Raw genomic sequence first — 22,295 nt, 5'->3', positions numbered from 1 at the left:
CGATTGGTTGTTTCCAAAGTTCTCCCTTCTGTTGACCAATCCCAGCGAGGTACGATTAGTCATCGGCGGGGAATGTGGCGTTGTTTTTTGCATCGCCATGTGTCAGCTGCGCCTCAGCTGATCGGAAGTCAAATCGATAGCGTTGTTGTTGAAGCGCTAAAGCTTTAACGGGGAGCGATGGCAGATACCGTTGCGGATACGAGGAGACTCTTCACTAAACCGCAGAACCTCAACGATGCTTACGGACCGCCAAGTAACTTTCTAGAGATCGATGTAGGGAGTCCGGAGACTGTCGGCGTCGGACGAGGGAGATTCACGACGTATGAAATCAGGCTGAAGGTGAGCCGAGAATCAGCCTGGTGGGAAGCAAGCTAACCTAGGAGCTCGCTGGCTGCTGTTGGCCCTACTGTTCGCCTCAAAGGGGGCGTTTGCTTGGCCATTGATTCCTAATCAGTCATTTAGCTAGCTAGCTATATACAATGTAAAAGACCACCCATGTCATACTAAAAGCCCACCCAAAAGATGATCACGGCGTTGCCATGATCTTGTTAGCGCCACACATCTGTCACTATGTGCCTAACTAGCTTAGCTCGTTAGCTAGCAAGCTGTGTTACCTGTTAATCATGTCAACAAACCGTTTAATCGGCCTAACCATCCCTCATTAGCTACATTCTTCAAGTAAAGACATAGCTAGAGTACTAAGCTAACATATCTTACGTTGTTAGCTAATAGTTTTGTCTGGATTTAGCTAGCTAGCTAGCTAGCACTAGCTACATTACTGTAAACGTTACGGAGAGTGGTGGAATGCAGCTAGTGCTAGTCATATGACAACCAGCTAGGTTGAGTGCTAGCTAAATTAGCTCTCGTTAGATGACAGGAGGTGCACAAGTTCACAACAGCTTAAATATCACCTTCTTTTTTAGTGCTAACTTTCGTGTATGTTTTTGTGCCGTGGATATTGCCGGGCCTGCTGTTGAACTTAGTTCCTAAGGGTGTTTATTTTGTAGCCATTCCCTTTAATAATGTAACGTACGAATATGTAGAACCTGGTAGCTAGCGATTATTTACAGTGGTAACATTAGCTAGCACTACGTAGCTAGCTATCTAGCTATCTGTCCTTCTAGGTAGTATTTGTGTTAGCTAGTCTGTCCGACACACTGCTCATACAGTCGAGACAGCTACAAGTTCATAACTGAAAAAGTGATCTGGCTAGCTATAGCTAACAAGCTAGGCTCATCCAGTCCTCCCCTGACCGCACCCCTCAGCGTGGATGGCGAAGATAGCTAGCTAATAGTATTTGTCACAGATAGGAAATGTGACCCTAATGGCCACATGTCGAAAGATAACCTCGATGCATGCGGCTTAAAAAAAGATCAGTTGGCTTCAGCAATGTTATCAAATGATCTCAAATAGGAAGACAGTGGCTGTACTTTAAAACGAGCCTACAAATGTTTCCTGCGCCTGATCGTGGGTGACCCTGCAGCCCTGGGATGTGCAGAATGGTAGTTTGTCATCTGGATAATCCTTTTTATCCATTTTTTTTTTCCACCATTTGTTGTGAAAGGACTGGATTTGTCTCCTTTTAATGTGTAGTAATGAAACACACACACATTTAAATGTTTACCCTGAGCCCAACCGTACTCCCTCAGCATGTTCGCTGAAGTCTAAAGTTCTTTAACATTTTACGCTGGAGCTACAAGGCCAAAACCACAGCCGGTGGTGGGTTCAAACAAAGAGGGGAGGGTAATGAGGTGTAAATAAAAATATTTCATCAAGGTGCGGAAGAAATCTAAGATCATAAGACTCATTTGAATGTATATGAAAACTAATCCACACTCAGTCCAGGTATATAAGACTGTAAACCCTCATTATTATGAAATACACAACTGGTCGGATCAGCGGAACAACATTCATAATATCCTGAAAACAAGACAAATTATGTGATGTAATGTTTCACGATAAATAATAATGTTGTCAGATTGGCCACCCATCCTTTTAATATTATTATACGTTTTAATTTTACTCTAAAAGAGTCTCAAATTGTGAAAAAAATAAGGCCGGAGGCTTTACAAAGTTACTGATTCTTTAGCTTTGTTGTTGACTGGAGAAAATAGCACCTGCCTATGTCCCCCCTCAGTTCGGGCCATGCACATAGCCTTCCATTAGTTTTTAGCTGCATTAGCTTTGCAACACTGAAAGAAGCAAAGTTTAGACGCCAGATGTGTGTGGCTGATTGACCGAGTCTGGGGTAAGGGGATGATGTGTACTCCTGAGTTTATTAAAGCTCTGTTAGTTATTAACCAGTGTGGGTGGTCACTTTATACAGCCAGTGTAGTGACACAGGGCTGTATTAAATTTACCCTCATAATTACTGTAGACTTCAGTCTTATCACTCGGCTAAGCAATTTGAAAGTCAAATACGAGCCGTTGTAAAGACCTTGAGTTGCAAAGCGATCATAATTCGGAGGAGGTGAGCCTCTCCAAAGCTGACACACGTTTGTGGAACAGGGATTAAACCCCACTGTAGAAAGGTGCCTAGTGACTGAAGTGACTGCCATATCTTAGCTAGTCTGTTTTTTGGGGGAGAGGTCTTTGTTGTCCTGTTGAAGGCATGTTTCTGCCAGCCCTAAGTAATAGTCTATATAGCAGCTTATTGGATAAACGTGGACGGTACTGACACTGTGGTGCCCTGTTTGTGTTACTGTTGATACCTTGGCCTGTTACGGGATGACAGGGTCTGGACATTCTGACCACCTCTGTAAAATAGTGCAGCTCATATGCTAAGTCTAAATAACCTTGGTGGCCAGTGAAGAGGCAAAGGGCCTTGCTCGAGGGCCGGACAGTAGCAGCTTGGCGAACCAGGGTATCTGACCTACAACACTGCTCTGAGTCACTATTGCCCCTACAAGTCAAGTGGGAGGCTTTGTGCTTTAAACCATTTAAACCTGACCACTTTAAACACAGCACTGGCTGCTGGCACCTGACTTTAATCCAATTTTATTAATATGTATTCTCATTATACTAGGGCCTCTTCCTCTGTCCTGAAGAAATGCCTGTCTGTGCAGGTGTCTGAGAGACAAACCTAAGACACGCACTGCGGATATGTAGATCTGTGGGAGTGGGAATTTGTTGTTTAATAGACGGTCCACGATCACCACATGCTGTATATTAGTTACAGCCTGCTCAGTCGTTGATGAGTATTGGTGTTGATCTAAAAATATTGTGGTACTATGTAAGAGAAAAGGCAACGCTGTGAGAACAAGTAGGACGATAACTGCAAACATATTACCAGATGAATAGCACTGAATGTTGCATTAAAGGTGTGGTTATACCCCCATTTCCAACAGGCTAACGCAGTTTCTTGGTGTTGGTGCAGTTAGTTGTTGGTCATAATCCATTTTACATTTCCTCACATGTTGGTAACCATTACTTGGAGCTTTTTCAGAAGTCGGCAGTTAACTTTGGCAAAGCATTCGCAGTGAATTTAGGCCGAATAGGTAAGTAGTTTGTTTGTGTACGCACATTGATGTTGGAGTCATATTGGTATCTAGAGATAGTTGCTTTAATGATGTAGCACTTATTGTACGTTCAAAGAACAGAGCATAGAGTAAGGGGGTAGGGCGACATGGTAAAACCCTATATCACCATGTTTAAAGACGTTTTTGGCGATACACAGTATTTATCACAATATATATAATCACAGACTAAAAACATCCCTAGCGACAGATCCTCAGAAACTACTATTCAGATACTCTTCCGTATTGAATACTTAATAATTAAACATCTACTTAAACCAGTCTAATTACACTGTTAGTAGTGAAACCTGCAGCTGATCAATGTTTATTAAGCCCTAACAGTGTCCTCCATATGCCTGGAAAAGCTTATTGATTATCACGATTACAAATTTTATCACAATATGATAAAATATCATCATATTGCCCAGCTCTAGTAGGGGAGGGTTAAAAAATAAATACTAGATCTTAAAGACAATTCAACAATACATTATGTATCGCAGTATTGCACTAGTAGCAATAGATTATCAAAGATTCAAGGTATGACTTGTATGGTATGATGTACAGTGTTTTTTTTTTTATTAAAACATGCAATTGCTCCTTGTTAGAATTGTACAGTTTTTACAGTGTCATTGCAAGCTTAATATTCTCCAGATAGTTACACTGCAAATAGAGTGTTAGTACAGATGTTTTATGTATGCCGTAACACGGAAGAACTAATCAAGGTTTAGTTTTAAATTCCTCTCTGTTGTCCGAATGTGTGTGCTCAGACAGGTATAGCTCAACATGGTTTCAGTTTGTTTCATGTGGTGTCATGTGTTTTAATGTATGGGAAAGGCATGATGCAAGATTGTAGTTGCTGTAGTTAATCCAGTAGCACTGCCATAAACACGCCTGATCATGAAAACCGCACCACGCCCTGTATCTTCTTTAGTCTTTATGACCTACATTTGCTTAAAAGCCCTTGAATTTAGGTGGTTTTAAAGTAGAGGAAAAAAAGGTCAGACTGCTTTGTACGTTTTGGGCTCTGAAATGTCCAGGATGTCAACTCTAACAGTTGTGAGACTGTGACCAGCTGTTCAGCCAGGTTGTTCCTAATTTACAATTAAGTGTGTTTCGAGTTTCTGAATTTCCTGTTTTCCTTGGTAGGACCACAAAATCCTTTTCAGCACCGTTTCCTGCTATCTTTATGTTAAATGGAATCGAAGCCAGTTGAGTTACAGTAGTTTTTCCACATGTTGAGCACAATTTTGTCATGAGTCAAGGCTGGCATCGCATGGAACACCCCTTTCGGTGGAAAGAGGAACGTTGGGTCAATGAGAGAACTAGTCCACCACAACTTTCAGCTTCCTTCCTGTAAGGGAGAACAAGGCCTTACAACCTTACAGGAACAAGAAGTTGGTTTTGTAGACCCTACAACACAAGGACCTGGGTTCTATATTAACAACTGTTCAGGACAAGTAAAGTACTGTGTCAGGACCAGTGGTGTAACGGATCATGGGTAATCCATGATCTGTATGGATCGCCCCCTCACGGTTCGGAAAGAATTTCAACCACCAAAGTTTAACATAAGCGAGGGATAAGTTTTACTGTCGCTGTTCCTTTTTACAGTAATAATTCCCTCAATCTGGACGCAGAGCTGCAGTGAGATGTGTGGAGAAAACCGGTACGGTTTGTAAACACTGAGCCGTGAAAGTCTTTACACAACACATTTGCGGAGACATCACTCTTTGCGTGTGAGTGGAAAGCAGAGTTCTACTAGTGTGAGGCGTGGAAGTCTCATATGGACATGGAGTGTTTAAAAGAAGAAATCTTCAAATAGGTCAACCTCAGATCGATGGACTCCACTATTGACTTTTCAAATGTGACAAAATAAAAGGCAAAGGGCAATAGCTCCACTCAGCAACCACATAACAAAACACACCGTGGCAAAATAAGTCACTCATACAAATGTAGCAGTAACACAAATTACTGTCTTTGACTCCAGTTCAGATGTTTTGACCACCAGTCCGGGCAGCAGCATTGGAAAAATCTCATTAAATAATAAAATGCTTTTGACAGTAAAGGGTGTATGTGGCACTAGGATTCTTTTAAGCACTAGGAATTTTAAGGCCTGCAAGTTTTGAGGTGGACTTCATAGATCCATCACAGCAGTGCCATTCGTTCATGGGCCTTGGGTGTCCATACCCGGTCACCACTTCGTGGCTTGTTCCACCTTGGACCACTGTCAGTAGGCACTCGCCACTGCTGTCTGGAAGCACCATACAAGCCTTGCTTGTATGACTGAGTGGCTGGCTGATGACTTTGCCTTTGCCAAAGGAGTTTTTACTGCTGCCCATTTCTCCTGGGTCCAACACGTTGTCTAAGAGAACCAACTTTCCATGTACATCTAATACGGCCCAGACTCGGCAGTGGTGTTGTCGCAAGATAACCATGTTAATCATGGCTTACCCTGTGAGTTCTGTGCTATTTAATGCTATAAATTTTTGTAAATATCATTTCAATTTTTTTAATGTTTAACTCTCCTTTGGATAGATGCAACTAATGCTTAATTCATAGTTCTTTTTGCTTTGTGTGTGTGTGTGTGTGTGTGTGTGTGTGTGTGTGTGTGTGTGTGTGTGTGTGTGTGTGTGTGTGTGTCTTCATTGTGTGGTGTTCGGAGCACCATAATGATTGCATTCCTCTTGATTTCCTCATGATTACAAAAAAGTAGATATGCAGAGATATGTACCCCTAACAAATAACCACAAAGCAGTTTTTGTGCCGTCCTTAGAACTAATTAGGGATCTTGACCTGAGCTATACTTTTCATCATAAAGCGCGCGCACAAAAGAATGCGCATAAGACGGCCTCGATTTAAGACAACTCAGCCCTCTCAATTTAAGCAGTCATTTCTTCCAAGCTGATGAGTTTTGACAGACGCTCTTGTGTCTGGTAATGGACCACAGGCTCCCCCTGCTTTCCTATAGAGTATTTATAGCTTTCCTCTACCTACAGAGCGAGCCATCGCCAGCCATTAGCCCAAATCTAAAGCTACTGTACTTGATTAGCGTGTAATAATTAGCATACGCGTGTAATCAGCATTATTGTGTGTCTGCGAGCCCGCGGTGACCCTGCTTTGCATAAGGGAGCGCCCCGCTCGTCCGCCTCTCGGTGCTGTCACTCCTCTCTCCAGCCTCAAAGATGCGGAGAAAGAAGAGGAGCTGTCAGCTGCTGAAGGAAGCGCTGCTATGCCAGGAGATAAAAGCGATGCGCATGTTTTGCGCTTCTTGAAGTTAACAGCGGCGCCCATATTGATTATGTGGTCCTGTGTGACAGGGGCACCTACCTCCTTCCCCCAACCACAACCCCCCCACACACACACCGCTCTCGCTCTCACAATAAGTTGTCGCCCACCCCTCCTTTCCATTTGTTCATGCTGTCTTCATGCCCCACACCTCGGAGATGATACGTGTGTGTGTGTCTGTGTGTGTGAGTGAGAGAGTCTGAGAGTGAGAGAAAGACTGTGAGCGCCTGCCTTCTTAATCCCCTCATTGAAAGAGAAGTGGAGTGAATGAGTGGTGATGGTGGTGGTGGAGGTGATGGAGGGGTGGAGTAGACCTCATTTTACCCCCCCCCTCCAATTCACCCCTTGCTGGATGACACAGAAGCCCCCCTTCCCCTCTTCTGTGCTTAGTTGCGTCCCAAGATCGACTCGGGTCAGTGTCAAACCCCCCCCAGATAAATAAAGGATGGACCGTTGAGTTACTGTACTGAGTCACCTGCTCATGTTCAGAAGTTTCATAGGACTCGGCAGGGCGAGCGGCGGGGGCGACAAACGTTTGGCTGTTTCTTTGTACCAAAGGTTAACTAAGAGACCCTTTGACCGGTTGCAGTTTTCTGCTTCTATTGATCTCTAAAGGGTTTAGTGCAATGGCACTTGTGTGGCTTGAGCCTGAATAGGGAGTGTGGGGCACAACCTAGTCTACTTTGTGTGTTGCTGAATAATTGTGTAAGTATTTGTGCAAGACTAATCATTTTGTAATTTTTTTTTTTTTATGTAAGAAGTCAACACATCTCTGCTGCAATTGTAAAAATTAACTTTGTTCCCACCACCTCTTATGAACAGTTCATAAAAAAATAGTATGGTTTATTCGGTAGGTATGATGAACGCAGGGGCTTGTAACAGTCAATAATGTAGTTATATATATATATATATATATATATATATATATATATATATATATATATATATATATATATATATATATATATACACACACATACACATACACAATTTGATATATATATATATAAATTAGATTCGAAAAACTAGAAAATAAATTAATTGGGGTTGCACACAGATATTTCGTCATATCAGTATGCACAAATAATTGCTTATTAAAAAAATTGGTATCAAGTGCATGATTACATTTGAATTTGCAATTTTAAACCGATACCTGATTCTGTATTTATTGTTTGTAGAAGGTTTGTGCTGCTGCGCTAAGATATCTATGCACTTGTAACTTCACAGACGTAACTAATTTGTGATGGTAATTAAGGTAAATGTTTTCTCAATGTCTATGTTTTATTAATTTATACATGTATCGACATTGCCCTATTATGTTTATGAGAAACATTGGCGTCAGCATCATCCCACACCAGCTCAAACATGAACGGTAGGCTGTTTGGAACTTTTTTTATAGGTGAATATGGACTTCTCTCACTGTTTGCTATTTACTATGGTTCCCACTATGTGGCGGCTGTACCAGGCAGACTGGTTCTCACTGTAAGTTCTTTGCGCGATTCAAAGTATGGTTCAGTGTCAAGTACGGGCCATCAAGCGGATAAAGTAGTGTAGGTGGGAGGTCTGTGACTTGAATGGAAAGTGCAGTAATCAATAAAACCCTTCAGTGTGAATCTTAAGAGAGATCGTTTGGATTGCTGTGAGAATTCATAGATTATGTTATGGGAGTGCAGTAAAATGGCCTAGAGCGTGTTCTAGTGTAGATCTACTCAGAATGTTCTTGTTACCTTGTGTCCTGTGTTAAGTTGCTGACTTATTTGTAAAAATGCTCAAACCAAGGAAGCAGACTTTGGGCATGAAAAGGGGACGGTTGTCTTTGTTTGTTTGTTTGTATTTTTGGTTCTCACTAAGTGCAATTCTCTTTGAAAGAAAGTTAGTTTGAAGTGCTCTGCCGACTGACCTTCTCTCTAGACAGACTCGCACTGTCTGTTTTTCGCCTGCTTGTTTACAGAATGAAGAAGCTGAGCGGCATTAGACCTGGCCCCAGTCAAAGCCCCCTCCCTCTGTGGCTCCACTGGAAATGCATGGGAGAGGACTTTGGGATCCTACTTTGTTTACAGACAGGAGAATGAAAACCCTTCTGGGTTTTTTTTTTTTTTTTTTTTTCCTCCGCTTCTCTTCTTAGTCCCTTAGCTCTCCCTCCCTCCCTCTCTCTCTGTCTAACTTGGTGTCTCTCACTCTCTTTCTTTCTTTCTTTCTCACTCTCTCTCTCTTGCTCTCACCTCCACCTCTTCATTCCCCTTTCATTCTCTCCTCCATTTCCAAACCCCTCTCTCTCTCTCTCTCCCTCCCTCACTCATGCTCTCCCTCTCTCTCTCACTCTTGGCCATTAATAAAAATGGCTTGCTTGCCTGGCTGTCAGTCCCAGTCAAGTGTAATCCAAAGTCTACAGCATCCTCCCTGACAACTATTTTAATGGTAATGGGGACCATATTGTATCAAGGCTACCATATCCTACTTGAGATGACAGTATTAAAAGTGGGAGTTGATGCTATGGGAACAAAGAGAGGGGGCAGCTTTTTGCCAGAGCTGGGTGGGGGGGGGGGTGTATGTATGTGTGTGTGTGTGTGTGTGTGTGTGTGTGTGTGTGTGTGTGTGTGTGTGTGTGTGTGTGAGAGAGAGAGAGAGAGAGGGAGAGAAACACTCTGTGGAGGTGTGTGTGTGTGTGTGTGTGGTAAGGGGGTGAGTGTGAGTGCTCTCATTGTCCCTCTCTCCTCATCTCTTTGGGGATATGATGCGATGAGATGGCATTGTGCATCCATTTTTTTTTTTTTGCTACTTTTATTTTGAAAAAGAGAGAGAGGAGGGCGGAGAGATGAAATGCGGCTCTCTTAAACTTGACTTGATCCGGCTCGCTAAAAGCTAATGCATAGCCGGTGCTGAACCCCTTACAGTGAGTGTGGTGACCTCTCAGTGCAGGGTTTCTTCTCCTCCCTCCCCCCCCTTCTTTTCCCGCTCCCCTCTCTTTCCTCCTAATGAGGACACGCCATTGTCCCCCAGCGCACACATACATCTGAAAAAGAGGAGGGAGACTGGGACTGTGCACCCACCCCTCTCCCCACCCGCCTCTTCTCGGATCGGCATAAGCCATGTGGAGGCTTTTAACAGTGCCGAGGAGTGACTGAAAGAAAAAGCGCATTTAGTACATCTATCAGACAATTGGCTATTTTGGGGTGATGTGTATAAAATGGACTTGGTCTCTCTTTCTCTCTCTCTCTCTGTTTCTCTCTCTTTCTTTCATATTTTTTACCTCATTCTCTCTATCCCACTATAGGTTATTATGTCGAACGTCATGTTTTCATATCGACACTTCAGTCTGTCCCACTGAAGCCATTCCTTTGCTTTGTAACTTCGTCCTACTTCATAAACTGCTACGATTCATTTATTAATTTAATTTTTTGATAAAGTAGTTCATGAGAACAGTGTTCGTTTGACCTATTCTAGCAAAACACAGTAGAGTAGAGACTGGTGGCCAATGTTTGGTGCAAAGCTGAAAACTGGCAACAGGTTGCTGTGTCCTCCACTGCGATAGTTCCATATTAGTTAGGAGGCCTGATGCTAACAACACCTGTCGAACCTCAATTAATGAGCCAGTCTGTAGCCAGTCAGACATTCAACTAACAGACTAATACGGTTAACGTCCTGCAGCAAGGAACACCAGTAGTTGTCTACATCTGATTTCAGTTCTTGAAATCATGGTGGATATATTACACCCCCAGTAGTTACTGCAGAAATAGAACATTTACTAAAGTCTTTAAATTCAGTAACTAATAAATTGGTTGCTAAATACATAGTAGTTGTTGAATAATGTGTAGTAGAGTCATTTATGGTAGTTACTGAATAATTTGTAATGGGTGCTGAATAATTAGTAGATACTTAATTTTAGTATGTGTAGTAGATACTGAATAATTTGTAGTAGTTAACGAGTAATTAGTAGTAGGTACTTAATTTATTTAATTTGTAGTAGTTACTGAGTCATTTATAGGAGTTTTGGAATAATTTGTAGTAGTTAATGAGTAATTATGAGTAGAAGGCACTCAATTAGTTCAGTATGTGTAGTCGATACTGAATAATTGTGGAATAATTTGTAGTAATTGCTAGTAGGTACTAAATTTGTCCATTATGTGTAGTAGGTACTGAATAATGTGTAGTCCGTACTGAATCATTTCTAGGAGTAATGGAATAATTTGAAATAGTTAACGAGTAGTTAGTAGTAGGTACTTTGTTTATTCAATATTTGTATTATTTAACGACTAATTATGAGTTGAAGGTACTGCTTTTGTTCAGTATATGTAGTTGGTACTGAATAATTGCAGAATAATTTGTAGTATTAATGGATAGTAGTTAATGAATAGTAGTAGGTACTTAGTAATTATTCAGTAACTACTACATAGACACATGCTAAATAAATGAAGTACTGGTTAATAGGTCTTTGAGTCCCAAGCTTTGAGTTAAAGTTCTGCCACAGCAAGGTTTGTATAGGCTGATTATATAACTTAAATAAATAAATTATTCTATTTCTAGAAATAAATTAGTTCTAGGCGGAACAAAGTTACAGCTGCTTTTCTCAGGAGGCTTTCTTCTGTCAGGTGTCTTGTTCATTTCAACCGTTTTGGATGTAAATGCAAACCAGTCTCTCTAAATTGCTGATGCCGATTATGTCTTGCCAGGATGTTTGCTGTTGCACATGACCTTAACGTGGTAATGAAACTGAACTTTATTTTTACATAAGGTTGACCTAATGTTGAATTCTGACAAAGCACCCCCCCCCCCCACCCTTTTTCTTTTCTCTTCGTTCTGTATAGTGCTGATGCAAGTACATTTTAATCCCAATTTCTACATTATCTAAATGTTTGTGTCAGCATTGGTAGGTATTTATGGGATATCTGGGCACCCCTAGTTTTGTAGCCGTTTTCTACTTCTGTCAATAAGGCCAAGTTCCATCTAATCGCTTAAGCGAGCCTGTAGTTTGCTGGTGCGTTAATGGAAGCCAGCGCAGTCCTCGGCAAGCTTTTTACCTGTCGTTCGGACTCCGCGCGGCAGTCCTTCTCATCTCCGTGCGAATAAACAAGTTAACACAAAGATATCGACAGGTCTCTTAATAACCTCTATCTGCACGCTGGCTGTAAACGCTGCTGCACGATGAATGGGGCTGTTTTCATCTGATCATCAAGTGTTTGATGTGGAAGCCTGCTTCCGCCTGTGTGGTTAACTTTAGTTGCCACAGTAATCAGGGGCTTTGTTGTGCGGTTTTGTTTGGTTCCTCAGCTCGTCTCAGGTTTGATTGAGATCATTAGCACCGAGATGAGGCCAGTCAAACTCAGAAGAGCACAGATAGACGCAGCTGTCTACACAGTGCCTCGTTGCCATCCCCTTTCTCTGTTCCTTGGTGGTGTCGCTCACGAAGCTTGTGTTGTTTTATTTATTTAATTTTTTTTTTTTTTAAACTACCTCTTGAGTTGAATTTGAAAGGGATGGCCTCCATGCTGTTTTGTCCTGTAATGTTAACCTATGATCAGTAAGTACGTTTACCCCATTACCGCCCTTTTATTTCAGGCAGGTTTTATTAACTTATTTATTAGTTTATACAGTGTCTGTAGTGGAGTTTTTAACACTCTGCACTCGCAAATGATTGTGTTGCAAGAGAGAGCTACATGCAAAAAGCTGCGGATTCAACTTTTTGGCACTGTAATGACCTTTTACCCAGCTCAGAAGCTGCTTGGTCACCCGCTCTCGACTAATTCCAATCACACACAGCCTTGCAGCCTTCGCGCTTTGCCTCGACAGTGAGAGAGTATTACATTACCTGATCGGTTGACATGGGATTAACTTCTTTACACTTCTTTGCTCAGAGGAAACCAAAGCCAGAAGCACAGCCATTCAAATGATATTAACAGCAAACACAAGGCTTGTACCCTCGCTTCGTAAACGTTCCATAAATGCCAGAGTAACCCTACACTTATAGCGCACAAGAGGACCTGTTAATTCCCATCTCTAAGACTGGGAATTAAGAAAGAGGACATTGTTAGGGCTTAGATGGTTCAGAACATGTGTTGAAAAAGGCTAAATAGGGGGAGGTACTGGAGATGATGCCAGTTTCTCTGTGTTTAATGTATTTGGGCAGTGGTGGATCGGTGAAAAGAGCTCACAGGGTTGTGGGTTCAGTGCTGGAGTCTACTAAGTTGCCACTGCTGGGTCCTCAAGCAAGGTGCTTAACCCTACAAGTATGTAAATGTAATGACACTAGGGCTGCAACAAATGACATTAGGATATTTTAATAGCTGATTAATCAGTTGATTGTTAAAGCGAATAATGGATTATTCAGGCTATGAATTGTTCATTGGCAAATAGCTTTCGGCTGTTAAAATTAGCTTGAGGTTGCTAACTGTTAAGACAATAAAGCTAAATGAAGTATTAAAATCTCCCTGTTTTAAAGAACTTTCCTGCTAAATAAATAAAACTATATAACAATATATATATTTTTTTAAATCAAGGATGTGCAAAGTAGCAGCAATAAAATATAAACCAACAATCAGTTTTCCCATCATTTTAAAAACAAAAGGATGACCATAACTTTAGCATTCAGGTTGAAAGTACTTTGTTTTACTGCTACGTTTGTATTGGTGGTATTTGTTTTGACACAGCCTGGACGAAGTGTTGACCAACCTTTGCATGCAGCTTAACCAGCAACCCGATTGGCTCTTTTTGTTGAAGGGCGGGGCGTTATCTGTAAACGGCCACTGTGCTGAGCGGTTCCAGAACTCCCGTTTGTATTTCCAGGGACCAGTCTCGATTCTTTATTCTCTCTGGGTTGACGTACTTGACGAATTTCCTTCTTACACTCAGCCATGTCCCACGCCTCACACTAGTACAACTCTGTTCTGCACTCACACACCAGAGTGATGTCACTGCATCGCACTCTGTTCATGTGATGGAGAGCTGCTCAGTCTGTGGGTTTCCACTTCAGCTCTGCGTTGAGGGAATTATTGAGGGAATTATTAGTGTAAGAGAAACAATGGCAGTAAAACTGTATTTCACACTGCTATGGTTGTTAAACTTCGGTTTTAAATCTGCTGTCTACACACGTCTAGAACAGTATCTAGTACCTAATCCACTATAACATTTGGTTTACAACTAATTTGGTTGTCAGTTTTAGTCTAATCAACATTTATTAAAATGCTAAGTGCTGTCTTTCCAAAACATGCTTAAACATCTTTATCTGGAATTAAAAGCATTGAATAGAATTAAATTCCTGAAAACAAAGCCTACCTCTCACATTTATGATCGCAGAGTTACAGATTAGTTCATATTGGTTACTGCATTTTACATGTTCATATTAATAACTGAATAATAGACATGTGATATGAGGAGTATGTAATGAAATACTTTTACAGTATATACAGTATAATTCAATACTTCCAAGTCAACTCACCCAGGCACTGGGGTGATGTCTTTACCAGACTGCTGGGCATATCGCACACAAACCATTCATAAGCTCGGGGCATGCAGGTCAGCTTGTGGCACATTTATTATAAAATATTGTACTATTTATAATGCTGAATGCTGTTGAATGTAAGGCTGCATTCAACTATACATGCTAATGTTGCTTATAGAGAATGCAAGATTGTAGTCATCAGCTAGCATGATGTCATCTGAGTGTGGCTAATTGGTCATTCATTGGTTGGATTAGCGTGACTGACTGAAGATTAGTGTGCTGAACATGGAAATAAAGGCACCCTTTATTTGTGCAATATACATATATGATTCACAAAATTCAGAATTCTGAATTTTGTGAATCGTTACATCTCCACCCCAGTGTAGTAGTTCTCCGTGCCGGGGAAAGAGGAATGCAGTGAGGGCAGCGATGGGCTGATACAGGTGTGTTTGAATCCAAATATCACTTGGCTGAGCCCCAGAGAGTTATAGAATAAGAGAACAAGGTCTGAGAAGCAAGAGGAAGGTGGAGAGGAGAAATGGGACAGGGTTGGTAAAAGCTGGAGAGGGGCTGTAGAGAAGGAGCGTGGCTGTGTTTCATCGATGTTGTCCATTGTGAGCAACGATGAGCACTGGCTGAAGAGGCTCTCTCAAGGGCAAGCAGTGACTTATTATAGCATACAGAGAGCTGGGGAGGATGAGGATAGGGTAAAGGAAGAACTAAGGGGGTAATAAGGGACACGATGAACACTTCTGCCTTCTATACCCAATTAGGGCCTCACATAAGGATTTTTCCCAAAGCGGACAGTCAAGACATTTGTGTTGACGTTCATCAATTATCCATTTTTCAGACTACCAGGCTTCTGTTCTCTTTTTTTTCTCTCTCTCTCCATTCCTTTCTTTAATGAAACCTGCACTTTAAGATTTGCTTGTATGCAGCAGTATTGATTGGAACTTTGTGTGTTTGCGTGTGTACTGCTCTCACTGCCTTTTGCCTCTTCAGCTTTCTCCTTGAATGGTGACTCTCCACATTATGTTGCTTTTCTCATTGTGTGTAAGGACCACTGTCGTGTTTTTGCAGTTTTTAGATCCGTCAGGGCTGATATGCTTTCAGAACAAATATATAAAATACACAATCCAACAATAACTTGTGTTGTATGCTGCAGTTTTGGCACCCCTTGCCAAATGACAATTTGTGGTCATTTTTGCGATGAAAAGAAGTAAACGTGACCTCTGCAGCAAACCTTTGGAACATGCAGCTGGCTGATGTGTAAACAGCAGGATAGGTACAATAAAAAAAAATTCAAAGTGCTTCCAGCTCATCGTGGCAAGATCTGAAGCCCAAAAAAAGGACAAACTGTAGAAGGTTTTAACTGAGAGTGGTGATGCACCATTCTACTGTGCAGCATTGCTTGGACAAACTTACCTGAGACCTCATGACAAAAGTCGATGTATGGCGCTGTGGACTGATGAAGTAAAATGATGAAGGAGCAGCATTTAATGGGGTGGGGCTGAACTTATTTGAACATCATTCAAAATCTGTGGGTAGCCTAGATTCTGCGGTATGGCCCAGAATGTTGCACATCTAGAAGGGTGGGTGGAAATGCATAAAACAAGAATCGTAAGACACCTTGCAAACTATGATGTCTGCCAGAGGTGGTGTTGCTAAGTGCATCAATTTGGTAGAGTGTCCAAACTATTGCAAAGAGGTATATGCCCTCCAAGGTTATGGCTGTGCAGTTTGGCTCTGTCTTTGAATTAGGGATGTCCCAATCAGGTTATTTTGCCCCCTTTCCAATCCGAGTCTCTTAATGCTGAGTGTCGGACGATACCAATCTGATCAAATCTCTGTGTTGGTATAAATAACATAGCCATACAGTTTATATCAGATGAGCTACTGGTTATTCCGTTTAGTAAAATCCATTTATTTAATCCCTTTATGATCAATACTTTGCTTAAAATAACTTTTTTTTTTGTTTGTTTTATAGTGTGTTTAATATCTTATCATCCAGTCTGACAGCAATCCTGCAGATTCCTAGGGCTGTATCAGAAGGGCAGATTTGGTTATATGCTTTAACTCGATACGTCTCTGTGTTTGTTCTTGTCCTCAGACAAACCTTCCCATCTTCAAGCTGAAGGAGTCATGCGTCAGGAGGAGGTATAGCGACTTTGAGTGGCTTAGAGGAGAGCTGGAGAGAGAGAGCAAGGTGAGCGAGAAGAGAATTCGTTGAGCCAAGAAGAGAGACAGCACTGTGGCATTCAGGCCTTGAACAGTGTCACAATTAAAGTACTTGTGTTACTTTTCTAAGAAAGAGGCCTCACTCTTCCCCTGTATCAAGGCTCTTGGCTTCGGTGTCAGACTGGATACAGACCTGGACTATCCATGCTTTCCCAACAAATGTGTTCATGTGTTCTTTTGTCCAAATGCTGGCAAAAAGTCCATTCAGCCTAATGAAAAATAAGGAGGGGAGGGGAGCAGGGGTTGAGTTTGTTTGACTAAAAGGAGACTTCCATAAACCATTTTTAAGATGTTTTAACTACTGCATATTAATGTTTTAGACTGTGCATAGTATGTCTTGGATATTGGATGTGGAAAATAGTTAAGATCTAAGTCTAATCATAGGATGTTTTAGAGACAGCTCAGGAGCTACTGGACATGACATAGTTAACCTACTAGTCATAGAAGGTTGTGCTACACCAATATATTACATCAGGTATTACTGGTTTGTATTTATAAATTCATAAGACCATACTTTTTCAGTTTATTAATGATCAATAGCTATAGGTTGCTCTTGTTTTTAAAGAATTCATATTATTGTATGGTAAAGTTTTATTTTAAAGGGTGCAGTACTCTAAAAAATCGAAAATCGTATATTTAAGATATATAATTGGTCAATATTGTTTGTTCATATTAAGGCGATGTACAATTTGATGTTACTGGTAATGTTTATGTTACAAAATATTGAACTTTGCTCCAGTTAGGCACAGTGTGCTTGCTTTAAGCTCATTAACCAATAATGATTAAGCCAAATAAAATATCTTCAGTCTTAAGATCTAAGACCCTATTAAAAAAAAAGTTTAGCATTTAGTAATTGGGATATAACCTGCAACACAGGGGGCTGTGGGGTAAAAAACACAGGATACTTTAATATAATGCAATGTAATTTAGTGCAGAAAAGGGTAGGAATTCTCAATACATTAAAACATGCAGTCACCAGTAACTACAAATAAGTTGATGTTTCATTTTAAAATAATACATTTGGGGGCATTTCTATTGGTCTCTTTGTTATGAGATTTGCATGTAGTGTAAAGGGTGAGTTTCCAAATGATGTCAAAACCTGAACACTAAAGATACCTAAAGAGCGTTTGGAGGTTCTTCAGTTTACGACTCTGGAGGAACCTCCTAAGGTGCTTCAAGAAAAGGTTTTCAAAAGAAAAAGTTTCCTTGAATGTTCTTTAAAGTATCCTAATAGATTCCTCCACAGTGTCAAATTGAAGAACCTCCAGAAGTTCCTCAAAGGTCTAACACCTCTAAGTGTTGTATATTGATGAGTGTAATGATTGTGTGTGTCTGTCAGGTGGTTGTCCCTCCTCTGCCAGGGAAAGCCCTATTCAGGCAGCTCCCATTCCGTGGGGATGATGGCATCTTTGATGATTCCTTTATCGAGGAGCGACGGCAAGGCCTGGAGCAATTCCTCAACAAGTAGGTCACAAGGAGGTCAAATTGGTCAAATTGGTTTTCTTTTGCACATTCTGACACATAATTAATGCAATATTTTTCTTTCTTTTTTATTTGTAAGTAATGGCACATTTAAATACATTGTTTTCTTTTTTCAAAATTTTATTTCTGTTTAAAATGTAATTTGTGTATAAATAAAAATGAGTCATTCTTCTTTTTATTTTTTTATTATTTAATTTAGATTACTGCACTTAATCTAGATTAAGTGGACTAGATTACCAGGTAGCCACAGTGAGGAATAATAAATATTCCTTCCTCTTTTCAGTTCATTCAAAGTTTCTTAGATTGAAGTTAAAGGGAGGAACAGATACTTGCCAGCCTTCATGTCAGCTGATGTCTCCACTTTCTCTTTTTTTTCCTCTCTCTTTTTCTTTTTTTTCCCCCCCGCACTTCTCATAATTACCTACCGAAGGATCGAAACTGATGAGAGGCCGCAAGTGCAGCCAGCTTTACTTTTTACATTTGTTTTATTTTCGCTGTGTAATTTATGATAATTGCGAGTGAAATTACAGGCATGCGTTCCTCTTCCCTGCAGGATGTTGTGTGCACCCCTGCTTATTTTTGATCTGAGGTGCCGTTCCCCCACCGGCACAGACAATAAAAGTTACAGTGCGATTGTAATTATTTGCTGTGATTGCAGACTTTGCTATTATCTTTGTTTCATGTGCAAATGTGCCGTCTCTACCTGTTTGAATTTTAATACGAGACGAACCGCTGTAAATTAGGTTTGGAGACAGAAGCAATACGTGGGTAATTAAGATGGTTTTTTTTTCCTCTCTCTCGTAACAAAAAATCCTGAATTAAATGTCATTGTTCAGCGCTAATAGCACTTAGGGCTCCACACACTCGCTGCGTGTTCTAGACTCGCTAGGCTTGTGTGCATGCGTACACGTTGGGGTGTGATTAAACACATTGTAAAGGTGCGTTGACTGTTCCCAACTCCGATAATGATCTTCTGCATCGGCTTTGTCTCAAGTTGTGTAATTTTACAAGTTTGTGGAACTTGCTGCTGAAAGATCTTATCAAAGTCTGTCTTTTTATGGAAGGCAGTGAAGATAACTGCTTTCCGCTTTACCTGTCAGATTTGACTGGAAAGCATTGTTTCACTGAAATTTGAGTTTGAATTTGGGTGACCTTGGACAACAAGCTTAGCCACAGCTACTGCCACAGGTCATGTAACTTGTCCTAATTACAGTACGCAAATCAGCTTATAATGACGCCAGTTTCTCAGCAGCTTTTTACTTTTGTGTGGTGGATGCTCATCAGCCTGATCCCGATCCTGATAGTGGTGTCTTGCAGTAGTCTTGATTTTCTGTGATCATTAACACAAGGTATTCCGGGACAGAATAGTCAGAAAACATAAGCTAAGTGAAAAGTAGGGATGGGCAACATGGAAACAATGTCATGATGATACTATATGTGTGTGTATGTATTAATACTCCACAGACTGAATACACTTGTCTCAAACACTTAGTACAATGACTTCAGTTTAACGTTTGCTGCACTACATATTTAACAGGTCTAAGTACTGATATACTCACAATAAATTGCATAAATACATTTAGTCAATAGTAAATAACAATGGCATGGCTATGTGCAAAACTGCCTTTTTAAAAGTCATTTACCTGAGTTTTGACTTCCATTTAAAGTTAAGTTGTTGTTGTTTTTTTAAGTTGAGGCAAAATGGACATAGTTGATGTAATAAATAAATGAATATTAGTTGCAGTCACACTAAAGCTTTGACTTTAAAACGTAAATATGTATATATATATATATATATATATATATATATCTTATTATATCTTATTGTATATATTATAATATTGTGTAATCTGTGGTATACTTTGAGGAGATTGAGAACCAAATGTTTGTAAGATTGTCTCCATCAGTGCTTTGACTTTGTTAATAGAAATAAATCAGATAAAATATTAGAATGTCATCAGATACTCTTGATACTGTGCTATATTTAGAAAATCTCCTGACACTCTATTTTATCCCTACTGTCCATTCCTTTGCCCATGTTTGCCATTGTGACTAGGTCACCTCTTTCCAAAATAGTATTTTATTTAATTAATTATTTATTTTGTGGGTATGTGTTTTTCAGAGTGGCTGGTCATCCACTGGCCCAGAATGAGCGTTGCCTGCACATGTTCCTTCAGGACGAATCTGTGGATAAAAACTACACCCCTTCCAAAGTCAGACAAGCCTGAACTGCCTACACTAGAACTCTCCACATACATGGAATAAGGCTCAGTCACCCAGAGCTCTTCTCCTGGAAAGAAAATGGCCCGTCTAAAACGTTCACTCAACATACTGCGTAAAATGGTCCTGAGCGAGAAATGTCCTTTTGATGCTTAAAAAAAAAACAACAAACAACATCTCAACATCGCACTTACTATAAAGTGAATTGGCGACGCCCTTTCACCTTATCAGTGCTCACTGCTCCATCACTTTAGTTCACTGTTCTCTTTCTTTGTGCTCTGATTGCTGATTCATTACAATACCAACTGTTGCTTTCTCTGAATCAGATCAAAGTCAGACATGAAAGGCATCTTTATGTGTAACAATTGTGGTTATTTATGATAGTTTTGTGTCTGCAAGCACCACTAACTACTTTTTATGTAGCTCAGGATGCGTATCTTCACATGAAACATCTGACAAAAATGAACCAAATAAATAAATATATATATTTACATTTATGCAAGCATTATTTACCAGTGTTATATTAAATCCTACGGAGTTTCCTTTAACTGAATTTAACTCTAAGAGATTCAACTATGTAGGAGTTATTTTAACACAGTGGTTTTCTCTTCTTTTCCTGACACACACACACACACACTTACTTGCACTGCTCTTAACGTTTTAAGAACACAAAATGAACTGCAACTAGTCCTTCTCTCACAGGGCAGAACTCACTTCAGTGACGGATCTTTGAAGAGTTTGAATATGCGATGTGTGGATGTAACAGCCAGCACTAGCCGAGCCTCGGTATGAAGTTATGTGTTTGTTTTTTGTTTAGTTTTTTTTTCCTCTCCCCTCTTCCTTTCTGATTGAAGCACACAAACGCAGAAGGCTGTGGTCGGCGCATGTTTTCAGATTTGTATACTGCTGTGCCATTATTTGTTTGTTTCTGAGAATTTTCCAATAAAACTGGTCTCACACAGACTGTGATAAAACCACTGTTCTGATTTCTCATTTGGCTTCTCGTTGCTAACTGTCTGACTACCCAGCTATATGCTGCACAAGTTTTAATACACAAGAAGTACTGCTCTCAATCCAAGCCATATAACCAAACCACTTCCTCTGGGAAACACGTTAACCTAGACCCTGCTGTGGACAGCAGCAGGATACTGACGTTTTGTGCTTTCATTGTTGAAAGTATAAGATCCTTTAGGAACTAACTGGAGGTTTTTGAGTTTGAAGCTGTGGAGGAAACGGTTCCTTGAAAGTTCCCGAAAGCACCTTAAATGATTCCTCCACTGTTTTAAACTGAAGAACCTCCAAAAGTTTCTCAGGACTTTTTTAAACATTGTTGTTGAATCATTGTAAGCAATTAAAATGAGGTTTTATTTGCCTCATTGTCCGGTTCCATTTTAGATCAGTGTTCTGGGTGAGGGTCAAAAAAGTTTTTTGTTTTGTCCAAATACTTATGTTCTGGGTCAGAGCTAGCTTTTTAAGACTTTAAAAAAAGGTTTTAACGTTGTTTTATAAAATATTTCTGCATCATACTTGGATAAAATCAATATATAGACAATTTTACCAGAAGTTGCTAAATACTTGTACTATGTGGAGGATCATGAAATTGTAAAATGTCAGTGTTAAAGAATCTTGTTCAAATATGCCTAGAATTTTGTCAATATGGAAATATGGCTTATAGAAAAAGTCTTTCTTAATAAAACCATTAAATCAGGTGGAGATTTGTAAAACCTAAAAAAACTTTAAATAATAAATAAAAAGGGTGTATTGGTTATTTTAGGGAATCAAAAGTTACATCGGTAAAGAGCCCTTTATTTATTTATTTATTTATTTAACCTGTGCAGAGTATCGCCCAGCTGTGGCAGGAGGAGCTACGTTAGAGGACGTTTTGCCAACTGGCCCTCCATAGTGAGGGGGGGGGGGGGGGGGGAGAAATGCTAAAGGGCACATCCGCTTGGTTCTGGCAACCTTGCAGTTGTACAAGCCCGCGTTAAAGGAGTAAGCTAAATTGGATTGAACGTTGTCATCTGCAATCATGATTCTTTCCATTGTGTCTGCTCTCTCTCCAAAAAATGAAGATTAAAAAATGCAATTTGGGCAGAGCCCTTGATTTATCAAAGAGTGCTCGA

The 22,295-nt window shown here is 40.3% G+C and overlaps 1 protein-coding gene across 1 annotated transcript; it reads left to right on the top strand.

Moving 5' to 3' along the window:
- The first annotated feature begins 133 nt into the window (after positions 1 to 133).
- Positions 134 to 21,146, top strand: snx3 (sorting nexin 3). The gene is made up of 4 exons (XM_072678915.1): positions 134 to 339; positions 16,343 to 16,438; positions 17,810 to 17,934; positions 20,075 to 21,146. The coding sequence occupies exons 1-4, from the start codon at positions 178 to 180 to the stop codon at positions 20,178 to 20,180; spliced, it is 489 nt and encodes a 162-aa protein (XP_072535016.1). The 5' UTR covers positions 134 to 177; the 3' UTR covers positions 20,181 to 21,146.
- The last annotated feature ends 1,149 nt before the right edge of the window (positions 21,147 to 22,295 follow it).

The sequence above is a fragment of the Salminus brasiliensis genome, chromosome 1 (assembly GCF_030463535.1).
Source record: "Salminus brasiliensis chromosome 1, fSalBra1.hap2, whole genome shotgun sequence".
NCBI lineage: Eukaryota > Metazoa > Chordata > Actinopteri > Characiformes > Bryconidae > Salminus > Salminus brasiliensis.
The sequence above is the reverse complement of the archived record's forward strand: the minus strand, read 5'-3'. Positions and strand labels throughout refer to the sequence as shown.